This window comes from Chlamydotis macqueenii, chromosome 1 (genome assembly GCF_036417535.1).
Source record: "Chlamydotis macqueenii isolate bChlMac1 chromosome 1, bChlMac1.mat, whole genome shotgun sequence".
Taxonomy (NCBI): domain Eukaryota; kingdom Metazoa; phylum Chordata; class Aves; order Otidiformes; family Otididae; genus Chlamydotis; species Chlamydotis macqueenii.
The window spans coordinates 158,163,244-158,183,471 of record NC_141556.1 but is presented as its reverse complement, the minus strand read 5'-3'; the positions used below and the strand labels follow the sequence as shown (position 1 = coordinate 158,183,471).

Sequence of the window (20,228 nt, the reverse complement as noted above, 5' to 3'; positions counted from 1 at the left end):
CTACAAGAAAGAACTTGGTCATGGAGATGTTCATAGTTATGCCTCTGTATGTTAAGCTCTATATAAGTTGCTATCTTGGTATTTTCAAAGCATGGCAAAAATTACAGAAGGAGAAAATTAAAAAGCCCTGAAGCAAAAAATGAGGAAGTTAATTTTCTGGAGTTAACATAGATACAACTAAATGAACCTTAACTCAGAAGCAAAAGGTTTACATAACTTTAAAATGGAGAAGGATACAGAAACAGCAGGAAATTAAAATATAGTGAAATGAAATCCTCAGGAGGTTCACCAAGATAAAAAAAAAGACCCACAACCATCCAGCTCAAGCAATGCAGGCAAAAAGCTTGATGTTCTGAAACGTTATAGAATATAGGTATCAACTGCCATAGCTTCTCTTCATCTACGGTGTCTGGAGTACTTTCTGTTCTCCTTCTAGTTTACATGTTTGTCCTTCAAACCACGTCACTAATCCTTACAAGGTAAGGGTATGCCACTAAAATAAGTATCGGGATCGTAAGGAGCACTGTTGTTTGCGGGACGCTGGAAGCACCTGAACACCAGGAGAAAGCGAGGTGCTCACCTCCTCGGCCCATCAGCCCCGGCTGGAGTCCGGGCTTAGCGACAGCTCTCCCTGAACTCGGCTGTACTGCTGAAGAAAAAGACTTCAGCAGCCCAGGCCACACCGTTGTGACCTGACAGGCCCGGCGCATCACCGGCACCTGGGTCCCCGCAGGGGGGCGGCAGCGCGGTGCTCAGCGAGGGAGCCGACCCCGCGGCCCACAAGCCCGGCGGCCGCAAGCAGGGAGAGCCGGCACAGCTCTTACCCACCCGCCGCCGCCGCCGCCGCCAGGCCCCAGCCAAACCCGCGTCCTCCGGCGGCGGCCGAGAAACGCCTCAGCCCAACGGCTGCTGCGGAGACCCGGCCTCCGCCGCCAGCGCTCATTGGCCGCGAGGAGGCTCCGCGGCGGCGGCGTCACCGGGCGCGAGGGGGAGGGGCGCGCGGAGAGGCACCGGCCGCTCGAACCGCGCGGGACCGCCGCGTCACGTGGCAGCAGGGGGCGGGCCGCCCCGCCCCGCCCCGCCCCGCCCCGCCCCGGCGGCCGGTGTCCGCACTCACTCGCCAGCGCTGCCGCTGCCTCCGCGCCTTCGCTCCCGCCGGCCGCCGCCTCCTTCTGCCCGTCCCGCGGTGCCTCTCCGGGGAGTAGGCGGCGGGGCGGGGCCGGGCCGGGCCGGCCGCGGGGCGGGCGGGGGCGGGGCCTCCCCACCTTCCCTCCCCCGGGGGTCCGGGGGGGGTGACCTGGGGTCGTTGGCCCGAGGAGCCCCGGTTGCGAGGGTTCCGGTGCGGTGCGGTGCGGTGCGGTGCGGTGCGGGCGGTGGAGCCAGCCGGGCCCGCAGGCGGGAGAGAAAGGCAGCCGCTGCCAGTTTACGAGAGCGACAGCGCAGGGTGCAGCGCCCGGCGCACCCCGGGGAGAGGCGCTCCCCAAAAAACCGGCAACAGCAAAAAAAAAAAAATCCACGGGGCAGCCCATCTGGCTTTTAGAGAACTTAAAAAACCCCTTATTTTAAAATAATACTGATATTGCCTACTCTATAGAAGGGATTTTGGCTGAAGCCGAAGTTTAAAAACTCGGAGCGTGCCAGGCGCCTTTCTGCTTACCCCCTTTTCGGGCAGGTTCCCAGTTCCCAGCCGAGGACCCCCTCAAGCTGGCTCCGCAGGGATCCGTCTGCTTTTTTTTTTTTAGCGAAGCGCGTTAAGGCTCCACACAGTAAAATCACGGTAAGAAAATGAATACACGGGTGGGAAGAAAGAGTAAGGTGCCCTCATGCTCCACGTGACGCCGAACAATTCGGTACTTGTTTATCTGGGGCACAGGAGCGTTCTGTAGCCTGGCTGGTGGGAGAGCAAATCAATGTCTGGGTTCCAGTCCCTCCTCCTTGACCAGTCGGTAAATTGCATCCGGCGCAGGCTATTCCCTTTCTTACACTGTTAGCACTCAGCAATTCTACTCCAGCTCTCAAGCAGGGCGAGATTGCTCAGACTGGGAGGCAGTCATCTCCTGCTTTTCCTTCTACAGTTTATTGCTTTAGAGGTTGAATTAATTAGTTATGTGTTCCACCACTTTCCTGCTTGTGCAGAATCAAGATACCAGGATTGGGAACTGTTACTCCAAGAGGAAGAATGCCTTCCTGTGTCTCAATACCAGTCTACCATGTCCATTAGATTTTCTTCCTCGCTAATAGCAGAACCCTGAATCAAAAACTTACTAGAAAAATAAACACCATTATCACAAGTAAAATCTATGCAAAAAGATAGCAAAATGCAGATTTATTACATGGCTCCATTACAAATGTATTTACTTCTTTCTCAGCTGAAAATAAATTGGAATGTACCACTGGCAATCTAAATGATTAGCACTGCATTAAAAACCAGTTCAACTCAGCAATCACAAGCTACCAATTTCAGTATCTGTAGGGATTTTTATTTTCTAACAAAAAATATTTATTTTAAAATGCCCTGAGCCACTTGACATGTATCATCTCTGCCACACACTGAACACCCATACCACAATACTGCAGTGCACCTGTGCACATCCTCTTCTTCGGAGCGGCTGCTTTTCCTGAAAGCAAAGGATCCAAGTTGCTGTGCTCAGAACATTACACCCACGTACAACCACTTCACGCTACTGTGGGGCCCAGCGCGGAGTCTAATGTGGCCATTACTAGTGGTACCTGCTGCTTATGGTGGTACAGAATTTTGGCTCCCTTGGCGTTTACGTTACAGAAATTCAAACGTGTGATCTCACTTTTGTTTCTAGCAAATTTTAGTCGTTTCAAGTTAAACATGCCATCATAAACACACTTGGTAGAGATGACAGCAAGAGCTGTGGAAGGAAGTGCTATGCAGTGAAACGGCCAAGTCAAGAATCACGAGGGAATCTACATGTAATGATAGGTACGTAAGTGTACCTATGCTCACATGAAATGTGGAACACAAACAAGAGCTAGCAAATAAGTAGTAAGATATTTAAACTAAAAGACACCCACTGTATAGAATAAATGGGCTATGCTATCACATTTAACATTCCAACTGCTACAGCTTGAAATAGCAACTTCAATTTAACAAAAAAATCTCACCTTTGCAAATTTACAGTTGCTTTAGGTTGCTTTTAAAACAAAGTGAAGGACACCGAAAGCCAAGTCCGTAAGAAGTTGTTACCATTTATTGTGATCATAGACAAGCTAACAATGGATTGACCTGGACGTGAATGTTCTGTTTCCATAGGCAGAGATTTGACACTCAGATGCTTTATCAGTCATATACCTTTAACTATCTGGTGAAAGCTCTCTTAATTTGTCTCATCCCATTCCCTCATCCAGCTACTATAATTCTCTGACTCCTAAGGCAAGTTCCTGCCAATTTCCTTCAATGCCAGTCTTTTAATTTTCTTGGTGCAAATAATGTATGTGAATGCTAGAGGTGTAGGGGACCACATTACTTCAACTGAAAGCAGCAGTGAGATTTTCTTCTTATGTATGAGCTGATGACTTTAATTACCCTTTGAAGTTAGTGAAGAGTTCATGTACTGCTTCAAGTACATGAACCTCACATCCTGAAGATGGCTTCTTGAGGAGATGAATCATGTTTCAGATTACCTGTTTTTTCCCCAGTGACTATATAGAGGAACTAGGATGAATAGCTCAGATGTAGGTATGTCAAATAGGAAGGGAAAAAGTTCCCAGTGAATAGGCCAAATACTTTTAACAAACTGTTCAAAAGTATTGAATGTTTTTATTTCTGAGTGCTCATAAACACACACACACAACCCACATCTCTAAAGTTTAAATCCTAAGTATGAAATCAAATAACACGAAACTTCATGTACATGGCATTGGTCTAAACATGAGAGAAACGTACTATTAGGGAACTCCTGTGGAAGTTTTTGAAAGTTCAGCTCCCTTGGAACTTGAAGAGATTATCATCCATAGCAGTCATTGTGAATATTTTTCTGACTCCATTCCGTGCATTGAATCATTCTGTATTTTTCTCCTCAGAACTGTATTTCAACAAGCAATCTTTGAAAAAAATGTATCCAGGTTTCTTAATTTCACTACAGAATCGAGCAGGCCAGTTGATAAGAAGGAAACTTTCATCTTCTGTAATTAGCAATGGTGGAGAGGTAATGTGGGGAAAAATCCAGCACGCTGGAAAGACAGACAATGTTTGTAACAACAGTTACGTACAAACCCACTTTTTCTCCATCTTTCTCTCTTCCAGGTTGGGTGTTTTGCACTATTCCAGCAGTCATGAGGTATGAAAAAACAAGCAAAAGGTTAACATTATAACCATTTTAATAAAATTCACTGTGTCATTTGCACTCTCAAAATATTTCTGAAAATAAAGTAAAAAAATATTTAGCATTCTTGAAAGTCTTAAGGAATTTTTTATTAAAAAAGCAGTCTTGTTTGTTGCCTCTTTTGAATTCAATTCTGCCTCAACGTTATGCTCAGACATAAATGTATCCTTCTTATTACCATCATACAAGCAATCATATTGAATTTTGATAGCACTGAAAATGATATAAAACAAACACACACTCACAAAAATATGTACAGATAGCTAGAAAACTAATAAAGAAGAAATCATGCTGTCAGTATTGAAGAGTAAACACCATTTTCAAATACCAACAAACCATCCAATTTGTTGGCATGTCTCTTCCATGTAAGACTCTTGAGTAGAAGGACAAAGCGACTTCCAGAGAGGAATTCCTAGAACAACTTTGGTTCATAATGACCTAGACAGAATTCATACCCCATACATAATATTCATCTAGCAGATTTCTGTAAAGCTAATATGGCAGGCAACAGGGAAAACTATACATGTGAACTTCATGATGAGAATAATAATTTAAACTCAATATGTCACATTCTAAATATACAGAAAAGACCTCATTATATTAAGCACATTTATCTTTTGCTATAAACTAGCTCATCCAGCCAGATCCAAACTCTTTAATACCTCAGGACTGAAGTAGCCAAGTGTTCTCTATATCTGATCAATAATAGGCTATGGGTGGAAAGCCTTAAAAGTCTGCTGTTCGTACTGACAGGTGTACCTATTTCAGCATGTTTCAGATCCAAAAGTTGGTACTGAGTAAACTCTGTTGGTTATCAGAAGATAACTAGCCATACTGGTGCAGTGTTCTGCTGGATCAGTACAGATACTTATCAAAGAGTATGTTTATATCCTGCAAATATATTCACAAACTAGTTTCTGAAAATTCTGCCCAGAAACCAGAAGAAATGGAAACAGTTGCATCAACTTAATAGCCTATATGAACTAATTAGTCCTGCTGAGAAACAGACTGTATTAGCAGAAGAGTACTGCACTAGCACAAATACATGTCTCTGGTACCTCAACTAAAATCAGTATGACAACATACTATGCAATGTAGCTGTATTAATTCATTCAAAGCCAAATTTGTGGACAGCATACAGTGCCACAGCCTTGGTGACAAGATTTATAGCTAGTCTGGCAAGAATATGACATTAAAGTAGCTGCACTACTTGTTAGTATCCAAACTAGCTTTGTCAGAGGATGCTTTGGTAGCTCTGCAGTATTGCAATGTGCTCTGTAGGCACATTTGGTTTTTGAAACAACTTTCAAGAAGAACTGTCATTTCCAAGCAAATGTATAATGTAAAAGTAGGCGAGGCTCAAAACACAGTATAGAAGTGGAATGATGACATGGTGGTCAGATGGCAAGGTCACACAACATTTGTCCTACAGCAGGCATTCCCTCAACACTTTAAATGGTTCCACATATAGGTGAGTTGTGTATGGAGAACATTACACAATCTCTATACAATAATCATTGGACAAATTAGGAAAGCTGCAAATACCACATTGATAATTTTTTCCTATGAGAGGGGACACAGGGAAAGAATAAAGGCATATGAAAAGAGAGGTAAAGTTCTTCTGTTTGCACATCCAATAGCAATCTTCCAATCTTAAAGAAAGAAAAAAAACAACAAATAAATAGACATGTGACTACTTCCTGAAGCAGGAATGTAAATATTAGCACAAGACAAACACCTCTGGACAGCCAGAGTTTAAACGTGTATTAAAGCATAGCACATTTTGAAAAGTGACATTGCAGCAATGTGTACCATCTCTGAATCATCCCACATCAATGTGACCAGTTTATGCATTAACAGCTATGCTTATTTAACTGCCACTTCAGCAAACATATGAGCCACAGGAGACAAAGGTGAATCTAAGTTCCTTCCAGTTAATACATCAACAAACAAGGTCAAGTGCTCTGCCTAGTTACTTTTTCACAGAAATTATCTCCTTATTCTGCAACAGTATAGGAGCTGAAAGGTGTAATGTTCTTAACCAGAAGGACTGAAATGCCTGAAAACACAGGAATTACCTCCTGTAGACACTGTATTTAGACCACTGGCCTGCGGCTGGAGCTAAAGCAATTCTGACTTGTTGCCCAAGTCGTCTGTGCTAGATGAGGCTGCCTGCAAGAACAGAAACTCTAGTTGACTCCTCTGTCACCTGACACTTCTTTTTCCTTTGCTGCTTGGTAAAATCTCCATCATAATCTGAGAGTATTTTCTCCACTCAAGCATACCTCAGCAGTACACTGGCTGACAAACGTTTGGTCAAATCCTTGTGCTTACTTACACCTGTACAAATCTGACACTTTGAAGGGTGGAGCCAGAAACAAGAACAAGGGCATAACTCAAATTACAAGAGTGGACTGATGTGCAGGAGATAATCCATTCTTCCACTGGCTCTGCAGGACTGGCAGTAGAAGGCAGTAATAAAACTAAAGTGGGCAGATATTCTTTGTACTTGAAAAGATCAGGATTTAAACAGGAAATTGCACTTTTTAAAGAATCACTTTCAGAAATAAAACTGCCTTCTGATATTCCATCCTCAGATGAAGATATTAAATTACAAGGGAAAGCTGTGAAATTCCACCTGCATTGCATTGCTTTTGTATACCTATAAAACATTCTAAGTGACTTTAAAAGCAGTTCAAGAGTAAAAATAAAATGACCCCCCAAATTGCAGCTGAAATCTGTAGGAGGGCATAATTGGACATTCAAGTGTGCATTGCTGGTGGTGGTATTATTTTCGAGAAATAATGACTGAATCCTTTATGTGGCCAAAAGTACCCATGTAACATTAATCATAAATAGTACGCACGGAAAACCTGAAAAGAAACATCAGGCACCGCCTTTCTTTTGTAATTGCTCCAGTTTTCTTCTTAAGAGGTTGTAGTTTTCCTTGGTCCCGGGTGCCGTAGGATCAAGCTTCAGAGAGACTTCATAGTGCTTCTTTGCTAAGTCAAGATTTCCCCAGCGATGATAAAGCACAGCTGGAACATCAATGAGGAATTTCATTAGCAATATTGTTGAATAACATGCCATCTTGCCAATCACTTGGGAAACAACATTAAAGCATTTGTTTCCAGTGAGGGTCTCTCGCTGGCTGGTGGCACAGTAGCTGCTTGTTCTGTTGCCAAATGCAGGAGCAAAGCCTGGGAGCAGAACTGGCATGGGAATGATGAAGGAATGAATTACATTGCAGCCATAAATGGCAGCTCTTATCTGGTGAGCTCATTGTGGGTTACAAGCACAGCATAAATGAGCCAATTTGCAGACACTGAAGTGCAGCTACCTCTGGGCTGGATTGTGCAGCCCTCTTGATCTGTCATATCATGTGACAGCTTTTCTGGTTTAGTGCCCTGTTCTTTTGGCTGGCAGGTTTTCTGGGAAGTAGAATAGAAACCTGCCCAGCAGGAAGAAGGCTCAAAAGATTAAACACAATGAATATGAAACAAACAAACAATACAGCTGATAAGAGTTAGAAAGGCTCTTACCTAAATTACCATGATAACTGGCAGCATTTGGATTGGCTTTAATTGCCTTGAGGAACAAAGCTTCAGATTCCTGAATAATTTAGAAGAACAAATCAACAGGTCAGTCTACTCTTGTCGTATATAATATAACGCAAAATTTACCCACAATTGTAATTAAAGACCCTCCCAAACTATGCCACAGCTTTACAATAGCACCATATATATTTTCTAAGCCCGTGTGATCCTGTAAGTCAGGTGGCTACAGCCTCCAGAAAACAGTAATAATGCTACAAATAAATGTCCTGCCTTCACAGGCTGCTGTTATTTTAGCAGAGAGCCATGAAGCACTAGTGAAGTTGGCAAAGCAGTTTACTTTTTTTTTTTTTACAGTTATAATATTTTCAAACATTACCTACTGAAGTTGTCCCTACTTATTCAATCAAGTGAAGGATAATATAATTCACTATCTGAGCAAACTGCTTTTAGACACCTTTCCCTTTAAAACACGTTTCAGCATTTAAAATCGGGGCATTCCAGTAAACCCCTTTCAAACAGATGTTTCAATATGGTTTGTATTGAATAGTAGCTGAGTGCCTGCTACTTAAAAAAACAAGCCGAAATGTTCCTCACAAGTTATCTTTTCTGTATTCCCACTTGCAGTGTGTACTCTTAGGACTGTTGATACCTGAGTACTGCTTAGAAAAGCCGAGCTCCCTCACCAATTTTTCAGAAAACAATCTACCACTAAATCTATTCTCTAATTCAAACATTTATATTTTCCCAAACGAGCTGCTAATATAAATACTTTTGTTGCAGAGCTTATTTCCTGCAGAAGTTTAAAAATATGCACCCCCCCAATCCACATGGAGCATATTCACTTGCTTGCATGCAAGTTCAGATATTTTAGAGAGTGAATTTTACATAGATTTCTGTGCCGTGCTGTGTTTTAGGGGAGGCTGCCCATTCAGTTTCAATGCAAAGGACCTGAAGATAAAATTACCTCAGTGTGGTAGGCTTCCATCTGAATGCACACTTGCTGTCTCAGCTATGTGAGAACAAGAACCTGGGGAAAATGCCTTTCCTTTGTGCTAAGCTTTTATTACTTATATCCACAAAACAGACCACAGGCTCTACTGAAATAGAAAACCTGTCAGGCAGATCTTTGGTTCCACCATCTTCTCATATGAAACATGAAGTAAGTCCCTGTAAGGGTCCCTCAGGCGACGAGAAATTTCTAATGTCAAGATTGAGTCACTCAACTTTGAGTGACTTAAGAGCTTCCCAGTACATCCAAATTCAAACCCAAACTACATGCTCCTTTCAAAGCATTCCTTAACACACCTGAGGCTGCCACTCTGAAGCCAAGAGAGCCTGATGTAGAAAGTGCGTTCATCTTCGCAGGTCAAGGAAATGACAAACCCTAGGGTGCTTGACAAATCCTTATGCAGGACATCCTGTTTCAGGAGACTGAATACTTGAGTAGGAGTGAAGAAGGGAACCAGACGCCTGGAAATTTAGGGAGTGTATGACTCCATAGTGCAAGTTTTAGCATTGCTTTTCCCTGGCATAAGCAGCAGCTCCAGCATTCTCATCTCCAGACTATTAATGAATACATTGGTCTCTTTGAAACCCATACTATTTAGTGTCTTCATTAATGTTGGATGATGGGACTGAATGCACTTTCAAAAACTTTACAGATAGCACCTACGAGAAGGGAGTAGTCAATACATTGGAAGGGAGAGCTCCTATTCAGTGGGACCTGGACAGGACAGATAAATAGACTAGCAAGAATCACAGAATGGTTGAGCTAGGAATGGACCTCTAGAGGTCATCTGGTCCAACCTCCCTGCTCAAGCAGGGCAGCTGCACAGGACCATGTCCAGGCAGCATCTCCCAGGATGGAGACTCCACAACCTCTTTGGGCAACCTGTGTCAGTGTTCAGTCATAGTCACAGTAAAAAAGCATTTCTTGATGTTCAGAGGGAACATCCCATGTTTTGGTTTGGGCCCATTGCTTCTTTTCCTGTCACTCAGCACCACTGAAAAGATATTGTCTCCATCCTCTTTGAACCTTCAGGTATTTGTATACATTGAGATCCTCTCTCTGAGACTTCTCCAGACTAAAGAGTCTCTCAAGCTTTCCCCATAGAAAAGATGCTCCAGTCCCTTCATCATCTTTGTGGTCCTTCACTGGACTCTCTCCAGTATGTCCATAGCTCTCTGGGAACTGGACACAGGACTCCAGGTTTGAGGAGTTTGAAAGAACTGGATCTCTTCAGCCTTCAGAAGAGAAGATGAAGAGGGAGACCTTATTGCTATCTACAAGTACCTGATCAGATGATACAGTGAAGATGGAGACAGGGTCTTCCCATGATTCTGTGAGATGCGATGAGACACAATGGATGCAAGCTGGCATATGAGAAATTCCAATTAGATAAAAGGAAACTTTTTTTTTTTTTAAACCATAAGGGTGGTCAAGCACTGGAAGATGCTGTCCAGGTAGGTTTTAGAATCTCCATCCATAGAGGTGTTCAAGATTCAACTAGAGGTAGCCCTGGTTTGGGTCAGGGGTTGGACTAGATGACCACTCTGGACATTCCTTCTAGTCAAAATTATTCTACGATTTTAACTCAGTCACCTGAGAAACACACTGAGACTCAAACATTTAGCAAGTCTAGTGGTATTGCAAGATAACCTCTTTTTGTACAACAATCCAAGCCTAAAAATCAACTTGATAGTTGATTTTGGCACTTGAAAAGTAGTAGTCAGAAGTCCCACAAAGTTGTATTTTTCTACTGCAAATTTTAGTATTTTGGTCTAATAAGTAAATATCTGCTTTCTTCACTTGGCAGGTTAATAGCAATCAAAGTGAAAGATGCGCTGCCCAGTTAATTCAGTTTTATGCCTAAAAGTTGCCACCTACACGAAGGAGAAGCACCTAATATACGGGCTCATCCTTTCACTACTGAAGCACAATGGGACAACATGTACAATGCATTACCAGAAGATTTAATGAAATAGATTCTCAGAGTTATCTGCGATTACCATACATCTTCAGCTACACGCTGAAAACATTTTAATCACTACTGCTCTGCTCAGCAGCTAGTAGAAGCATACTGGCTGATTAAAGGCTATTTAAGGTGCATCATATTCTTATTACTGTAGATATATGGAGTAAATAGACATTCCAGTACATCCGGTGATATTTCAAATTGCTCTATCTTGCCAAATCTTTTAAGTGCTGCCAAGAAACTTGCACACTGCATATAGCAAAGGCTTTGGGTAAGCACACTGCATTCCATCTGCTGCCAAGGCCACAGCACAAAATTGTAGTCTGGCTTTATTTCAAATACAAAAAATGCTGAACGGTTTTGATTTATTGTACTTTTTACAGAAAGAGCATAGATGTATGCACAACAAAAATACAGCATACATATTTTCAAAGAACTAAAGATAGCTTGGTTTTCCATCCATTGTGACAAGAACAAGAATTTAAAGGAGAACTCTAACAAAATCACAAAACCAGCTCATCCTTGACATGCTTTTGTTTCTGGAACAATAAATCATTCATTAGTAGATAAAAACAGAAGTCATATAAAGGGTTTTTTTGGTCACTTAGGAAAACCATCTTCTGCTGAAAATCAAAGTGCATTTGAAACTGAAGAAGAATATTGTGTGCTTACTGGAAGGAAATATCTCGTAACATAGTAAAACCTTTTTGACTCAAAGTCTTTTAAAATATGAGACAACAAAAAAAATCCCAGAATAAATCTTACTTTACTGCAACAGAGCCAATATAGTAACAACTTTTATACCAACACATAACAAGTAACCTAATAAATGAAATGCCTGAGGTTATACAACACATCAGACACAGCTAGGCAGCCCTCTGAAAATTACCTCCATCACCTTGACAGCCTCCGTCCCCTCCTCCTCTATTCCCAGCCTGAACACTCAATAAAAATACTTAAAGAGCCATCCACTCTTTAAAACTCTTAAAGACTCTTTCGACAAGAAGTTACAATTTTCCGTGCTTTTTATTGTCATTTAGCATTCTCCCACTTAAAAAACCCCCCGTATCTCCTCTTTCCAGGCGATGCAAAATACAGCTGCTGAGATCATAACCTTTTCTAAGTTTCCAGTTCCCTTAATTTGCTCTCTCTGTTATAACCCATCAATTTAAAGTTACTAGTTTTTTTTTTCCTCTGTGCAAACCTACTATTCTATATTGAACTATGGAAACACTCACTAGCTCCTTGCTTTCTTCCCTGGGCTCCACTGCTCCTTCTGCTTTAGTCAGGATGCTGACTAGAAAGCTTAATTTTCCCCTACTATCATTCTTACTTTGTCTGCAACACATTCCCGTGCAGCATAATGACCTTTCAGAGCTAGCAATCAAAATCACTACCTCCGTTTTATTTTTTAAATCCATTAAGACAGGCTTGTTTCTCCTATACCTGGAAAAGTTTTCTAGCTTGTTTTCAACTTATTTTTTCTACTTATTTCATTATAAATGCTCTTTATTCTGTCATGCTGCATAGTCTTCTTGATGAATAACTATACAATCCTCTATTCTTTCACAGTCGTGACTCACCAAAATAATCCTAGCAATTACCTCCTCCATAATCTCATCCCCTATACATCCTAGATATTAATTTGTAGCCTCTGGAACTTTGTTAAAGTAATTGAAAATATATATTTTACAACAGTCTTAGGTGGAGAGAGAAAAGAAAGAGAGTGTACAGAAAAAATACCCCAGCCAGTCTAGAGAAATAGTAACAGGCGCATGTCTAATGGCATCACTAACACAAACAAAAGCAAGTGCTGGTTTGCCTTGGCTTCACGCATGGACAGGTCATGACTCCATAGCTGAACAGGATTGTAGAAATTTCAGTGGACACAGTAATTGTTGGAAAAATATATCTATTCTGAGAAGCTTAACATCCTAAAATCTTCTCACTTTGCATATATTGAGGATGTTCCTTCAGTGCTAGTAATATTATCACTATCAAAAAGCCATCAAAACCCCCAAAAGCCACAGTTCAGTAGATGATGTTTTTCTGAGGAATACTGAAAACTTCCTTGATTATTAATTTTTCCTGATCACATACATAAATCAGTGACTATGGAGCCAATTAAAACAACTAAATATATTAACTGTGTATAATTTATTGATAGGACAAGAGGTAATGGTTTTAAACTAAAAGGAGGTAGATTCAGACTGGCCATAAGGAAGAAATTTTTTACAATGAGGGTGGTGGAACACTGGAACAGGTTGCCCGGAGAGGTGGTAGATGTCCCATCCCTGGAAACATTCCAGGCCAGGTTGGATGAGGCTCTGAGCAACCTGATCCAGTCGAAGATGTCCCTGCTCCTTGCAGAGGAGTTTGACCAGACGACCTTTAAAGGTCCCCTCCAAGCCAAACTATTCCATGATTCTATTCTCTGCATTCTTATACAGTTTCTTTTGGAAAATAAATAATTCTCAGCAGTTCCATTACATTTACTACTTGTAAATGTAAGTAGTTAATGCTGATGTACCACTCAACAGGCTGGTCTACTGCATCCAAGAGAAATCTCAATACATTGCTCAATGTATGGAATTTTTCCTCATAATATTCTGGGACTACCCAGGTAGCCCATCTTTAATCTGGGATTAGCAAATCTGTAGTATCTGTATTTTAGACAGTGTCTGAGACAAAGAAGCTAGAATTCATATTAGGTAATGGTAGACCTTGCTTCCTTTACACAGAAAAAGCACAAGGACTAGCCTACCACATCTAATTTTTATTTCCTGAACCAAGGCCTCTAAATCAGAGCAGGCTGTCTCTATCGGCAGTGAAGCAAGACAAGACCCTAACTGCCCTCTAGTGTGCTTAAGAGCCTATTTCTCTCCACTGACCACTGACATAGTTTAGGGTAGCAACATTCCTAACACAGGCATCTAAAATAAGGTGGTATGAACTTAAGCCAGAATCACGCAGCAATACTGTTGACAGAAACGGGCACTGAAACCTGATTATCCCAGTCATAGTCCACAATGACCTACTCAAACACTTTTTACAGAAACTTACACAGTTTAAACAGAAAAAGACCCAAACCAAACCACAACCAACACTCAGAAAGCTCTAGTTACCTACCTTGTATTTTTGTGATTTCCCCAGTACATTTGCCAATGAAAACATAAGGGAATGATCATTAGGTATTAATTCCAGGGCCTCTCTTCCAACTGCTTCTGCTTGAGCTAGATTGCCTGGGAGCCCATGTAATAGAAAAAGAGAAGGCGTCTTTTAACACAGCCTTATTAGTTACTTTTCATGCTGCAAGCACACATATTGTATGAATAGCTGATTACATGCATTTTTAAAGAAAACCAGGTATCACACGCTGTTCTAGTTTTGTTTAGTGAGGGTGGGCCTAAGGTGGTAGCTTCTGCAGGAAACTGCTAGAAGTTGATCCCCTTTGTTTAGTGGACTCAACTGGGCGTAGGGCAGACCCGCTGCTGGCCAAGGCCGAGCCAATTGATAGCAGAATGTCCCATGATAACACCTCTGTGATAACGTATTTAGGAAGGGGAAAACAGGAAAAAAAAAAAGAAGATGTGAAGCAGCTGAGCGGGGGTGATGCGAGCCTTGTGGGCCTTGCAGGCCTCACCCTCTGGCCTCCCACCGGGCAGCCAACTGGGCCCAACTTGGCCCGGCCCAGCTGCAAGAAATGGAGAGGAGATGAGAAGTGAATAAGATGTAAAAAGGATCCTGAGAGGTATCTGCCAGCTTGTTGTGAGAAACGTCTGCAGATGCCAAGGTCAGTGAAGAAGGAGGGGGAGGAGTAATGCAGCTCCTGGCCAAGATTCCCCTGCAGCCTGTGGTGACGACCATGGTGGAGCAGGTTGTCCCCCTGCAGCCCATGGAGGCCCATGGAGGAGCAGAGATCCAGCTGCAGCCTGTGGAGGACCCCACGCTGGAGCAGGTGGAGGCCTGAAGGAGGCTGTGGCCCATGGAGGGCCCGCTGGGGCAGCTGTTCTGGAGGGACTGCACCCCATGGAAGAGATGACCCATGCCGGAGCAGTTTCATGAAGGACTGTGGCCTGTGGGAGGGACCCCGCGATGGAGCAGAGAAGGAATGCAAGGAGTTCTTCCCCCGATGATGATGCAGCAGTGTAAAACAACGTGTGATGAACTGACCCCCATTCCCTCTTCCCCCCTGTGCTCCTCGGGGGGGTGTGGAAGGTGGTAGAGATAATGTTAAGCCCAGAAAGAGGGAGGGGTGGAGGGAGGTTATCTTGTTATCTATCTCATTCTCCTGCTAGTTTTGGAAATAAAAGAATAGTTTTCCCCAAGTCAAGTCTGTTTTGCCCGTGACGGTAATTTTAAGGATTTCTCCCCGACCTTATCTCAAACCTTCAGCCGTTTTTCTTATATCATCTCCCCCTGTTCTCTCGGAGGGTGGGGGGAGTCAGAGAGAGACTGCACAGTCTGGTCCTGATCGGGGCTGAACTACGACACGCACACAGAGATGTAAAACTCTGCAGATAAGACAGTAGGAAACCTCCATCTTGTTTTCAACAGATAGCACTTTCAGAAGACAACAAAGGACAGATTCAAAAGTTCTGAAGTTTGGTCTATAATACAAACATGCTTGCACAATGATGGCATTCAAATAAGGATCAGAAATTCAATTTATGGGCTCGATTTCAAGTGATGCTTTTAAACCATTGAGTCAGAAAGTATTCTTATATTTATAGGGAGTGTCTGGGTAGCCAAAGAAGAGGCAGAACTCATTTTGGATGAATACAGATAAAGCTTTAAGTTTTGCAAGACACGGAATTATTCATTAAAACATTCAAATGGGCTTATACCTGTGTTATCAAGCAATATAATCATATTGTTCCAAGCCAAACTATGCTCTGGTTTCAGAACTGTAGCATTCCTCCATGCATTCAATGCATCTATATGGCGATTCAAATCTGCATACTACAAAGAAAGAAAACCACAGTATTTCACCCTGATTTGCTTTACTTTCCTATCATGCGCAAAAGACACTAAAGAGTTGCTAAAGTTTCATTTCATTCTAGTAGAACTTGGTTTTATAGACCAAAATAATAAATGTAAAAAGAATACTAGGGTTATATGAAAGACAGAGTGCTATATACTAATTTTACCCTGCTTTTCTCTGGGACCCAGCCTTGTTTTCAAATATGTATGTACAAACAGGATAGGGAGGAAAACCAGCATACAATTTAGAAATTTACACAAGAGAATAAATAAATATTTAATATGAATATTTCCAAGTTTTCTTGGTGTAGTTCTACTACCTAATGATATACTAATGACTGCAAAACAATCTAATATTGGGAAATTTTTAATAATATCTTTTGAACAAAAGACCAGAATCTGTACTTTTCTTTATACATTTTTATATGAAAAAAGTAGGACTACCAAAGGTTTTATGGAAGGAAGTAGACTGGGAAAACAATAGGAAAAGCTACCTAAAATATTAAATCACTCTGAACTACAAATCAAGCAAACTGGAATAACTATCAGCGTTTAATAGTACAGTAGAATTTTTTATATATATACACACACATACACACACAGAGTTTACTGTCGTAACTATCATTTATTCAAAAGCACTTACCAACCGCCCTAAATTGTAGTAACAATCTGGATATTTTTTCCTGTGTTTAATTGCTGTCCAGTAGCTTTGCTCTGCCTCTTCAAACCTTCTTAAACTGTTCTGTACTATTCCTAGATTCATCCATGCAGCAGCAAAATCAGGTCTGGGCAAATTGGGGAAAAAAGCCAAGAGAGAGGACAATGGAGCATTTGCAACACGAGATCCCATTGTATCATTTCTGCTCAGTTGGTGCAAAACACTGCTTAGCATTGTTCTAAACGTACTGTATTTGTACAGCTAAGGACAGCAACTCCTCTGCTTCTTGGAGCTCATTTCTTTCTTTCAGAATATTTCCAAGATTGTTCATGGCATGTACATATTTAGGATTCAACCTAAAATTTAAAATTTAAGAGATCATTATTATGTATGGGACATGCATCACTATATGCAAATTGCTAGCTCTGCAATGCTGCAGACCATGAAAATGAATACCTAAGCATTTTCTTCATGTTAAACACAAAAGCAATTTTAGGATAGTTCATTAAAGCAGTAAAATTCCTAATACCTTACAGCTTCTCTGTAGTATTTGATTGCAGCACTTTGATTTCCTTTGTCGGCCAGGTTTTTGCCAACATTGTAGTGCACCTGAAAACACAGATGAACATTCTACCAGATGCTATAGAGTCAGTTATTTTGTGGAGCCAATTTGCTAAAAATTCTGACTCCAAATAGATAACAGTCAGGACTTGTGCTGGCTTTTGTCATAGGTGGATACTTAAGATTAGACAATACATACAATGAAGACAGCAAGACAAAATCTGAGGAATAAATGAATTAATCAGCTTACCTGTTCCATTTGTTGAAGAAAGATTATTCACTTCCTGATTTTATAAATGATGTCACCACACTTTCCACAAGACCCTCTATATTGAGACCTGCCTGGTCTTCATTCATTTATTTGTCACATAAGTAAGTCTGACTCAATCAAATCTACCACAGCAGAAGAAACACTACAGCAATGTGAGTATTGATTAAACTTTGCTTTCACTATAGCATAAACTAGAAGATTCTCAGCATTAACAGAAAAAAATAAGCTCCATATTCCAAAACCAAATAAAAAACAACATACACACACACAATTATTGTCTTGGGAAAAAATGCATCAAACAACATTTCTGAAATAAAAATAATGTGTACGGAAACATGTTGGAGAAGATGTATCACCTGAAGTTATGGTGAGGACTAGATAGGAATAAATATGCTTCAGGACAAATCTGAGTTGGAAGACATCTCAAATCCTATTTTAAGACAAATCTCAGAAGGCTACATTATCTGGTCAAAGGGAAGACTCAAGTTTAGAAATAATAGAAAAGTACTGTGAGTACTGGCTCCTGAAAATAGACTTCTCAGCAAGTAGATCAGAACTTATTATTTAGATTATCTTACTATTTGAAATCAAATTGTATATACTTAATCTAAACCAAACACACATTATAATTTCTTCCATAACTCGAAAGTGTAATTTAAATATTTTCAAAAATGCTATGCAGGAATTACTTCAGATTGAAGTACAAAAAGATAGGTTAGTAATGCGTTTAGAATATAATTACAGAATCATTGTTAAGGTTCGAAAAGACCTCTAAGATCATGAGGTCCAACCGTCAACCCAACACCACCGTGCCTATTAAACCATGTCCCGTAAGTGCCATGTGTACATATTTTTTGATTAGATAACTCTAATTCACCTTCTGCATTCAGAAAAGGATTTTATCTCATGTGTCCCTCAAACAAAAAATTCTAAATTGTCTTTGGCACAATACCTAGGATCTATTGATCCAGCACAAACAATTATGTTTGAACCTAATTGTTATGGTATTTAATTCTTGAATTCCATCACTATATGCTTGTGATTATGCAGTAACATAGCGTCAACAAATGAAGTTAGGAACATTTCCCATGCCTTCTAGAATGAGTGAAAAAATAGTTACGCTAGTTTTACAGACAGCAACGATGCTATAAAGCTTACTAAGCATACACAGAAGCAGGTCCTCAGGCTGTAAGATATAAAATAACACACAAATTCAGCAACCCATAAAAGCAGTTCTAGCACAGCTTCCAAGAAAAAAAAACCCAGGTACTTCTGTTGTACATTCATAAAAATATCACAAGGCACATGCCAAAGAAGCAATGGAATGGTACATTTATATCAACACATAGCCATTCTGTCCTGAGATATAGCTTGTGTGTGAAAGGAAACTATGTTTCTATACAGTACTCCTGAAAATGAAGAGTTCCTTGTTGAATGGAGGTTTCCTAATTTCTCTTTAAGTGAAATTGCAGCTTTAGTTCCTATTAATATGGTGGTGATAGAGAGGAAAGAGAAGGAAAACTGAAAGATACCAAAAGAGCCCTTCAGCCTACTTTAAATACCTGATGACAAAACCAGCTCCACAACAGATTATAATGCGCAGTAACATTCTGCTCTTGAGAACAGCCACCAAAGGGTTTCCAGGCACACACAGTCATTTGAGAGGTGCAGGTGACTTTTGCCATACAGCCATGTCTCTCACTTCACTGGCCATGACAGAGGGATGCCAAGATCAGCCATTAGCTCTACTCCCCTAAACCAGGCCTACAATAACTATCTGCCCTCAGCTCAGGACAAGACTGTAACTCTCCTTGACTTCTCCTACGACCCTGACCTGCACAACATGGGGACACATGTACTTTCTATATATTGATATGCAGGAAGAATCTGGCCTTTAAAAATGAGGGGCCAGTGAGATGTTTTAAATTTAATCTCTAGAGATATGGTTCTTCTGCCTTTGACCAGCCTGGGAGAGAGGATTTTTCTTTCCTGATTAAATATTTGAGAGCAGACATAGCATTTAGTTACTAAATGATTAAAGATAGATATTAACTGGAAATTATGTATTATATTATGTCCACATGCTCCTTTATCAATCTTAAATAGGTTACTACCTTACAGTCATAGCTCTGAAAGGAGCATTTCTCAGGGATGCATAACAACACAGTATTCTCCGAAATCAGGGTAATTAGGGAAAAATACCCTAGGACAGAACCTAGTTGATCTCAATAGGCACACGTTGTTAAAGCGAACATAACCAGCAGCATAGTCTAGCCAAAGAATTGGCTCTGTGTTTGTCTGTTCGCAATACCTCAATTGGCCTAAGAAGCCAGCATAAAAAAGCAAAAGCACTGTATATTATTCTATGTTAGACACACACAGTGCTTGAACTCTTATTTAAGTGTTTAAATGTGCACACATATTTAAATGAGGAAGAGAGAGAAAAAAAATTCCTGTACAAAACCAAAATTACTGTCGAACTGATATTTTTATTTTTTCCTCAGAGCAGTGTAGGAAGAAATTGAAAAGTAGTATCATCTTCTAGAAGGAACACTCCCTCAGCTGGAGCACTGCTATTGTCAAGTATTTTATTCTCTCTTCCTAGCTGATTATAATCACATTTTCAGCAAACATGAACATTTGCTGAGAAGGACGGAAGCAAAGCACAGATGTCAACATTTCTAAAGAAATATGCAGATGCTTCTGTTCAATGCCAGCTTCTTTCATCAAACACTCTTTTTCTTCTACTACTGAAATTCTATTTTCTAAATAATAAAACAAAGCATTTTTGATCTTTACATTTTGTTTGTATGGCTTGTTATCTAGAGGTTTTTCTGCATGACTGTGCTTGTATACAAAAAATTCGCC

At 40.8% G+C, this 20,228-nt stretch overlaps 2 protein-coding genes across 6 annotated transcripts in view; both read right to left on the bottom strand.

The window, feature by feature from the left end:
* The window catches only part of GGACT (gamma-glutamylamine cyclotransferase), a 34,401-nt gene extending 32,652 nt beyond the window's left edge, over positions 1–1,749 (bottom strand). The window contains exon 1 of one of the 3 annotated variants that reach the window (XM_086771012.1): positions 1,658–1,749. Coding sequence is in view for 1 of the 3 variants with exons in the window: in XM_086770994.1 (XP_086627120.1) it covers positions 581–710 (130 nt within the window). In the remaining 2 variants the exon portion in view is untranslated. Of the gene's footprint in view, positions 1–580; positions 940–1,117; positions 1,203–1,657 lie in introns of those variants that run through there. The other 2 variants (XM_086771004.1, XM_086770994.1) reach the window with 2 other exon arrangements.
* A 2,021-nt stretch (positions 1,750–3,770) lies between these two features.
* The window catches only part of TMTC4 (transmembrane O-mannosyltransferase targeting cadherins 4), a 52,741-nt gene continuing 36,283 nt past the window's right edge, over positions 3,771–20,228 (bottom strand). For 2 of the 3 annotated variants that reach the window (XM_086770962.1, XM_086770952.1), the window contains 7 exons: positions 17,058–17,137; positions 16,777–16,884; positions 16,514–16,655; positions 15,735–15,849; positions 14,017–14,129; positions 7,898–7,967; positions 3,771–7,393 (listed from right to left, as the gene is read on the bottom strand). In XM_086770962.1, the coding sequence (XP_086627088.1) occupies positions 7,242–7,393; positions 7,898–7,967; positions 14,017–14,129; positions 15,735–15,849; positions 16,514–16,655; positions 16,777–16,884; positions 17,058–17,137 (780 nt within the window). In that variant the 3' untranslated portion in view covers positions 3,771–7,241. The remainder of the gene's footprint in view (positions 7,394–7,897; positions 7,968–14,016; positions 14,130–15,734; positions 15,850–16,513; positions 16,656–16,776; positions 16,885–17,057; positions 17,138–20,228) is intronic. The other variant, XM_086770958.1, reaches the window with a different exon arrangement.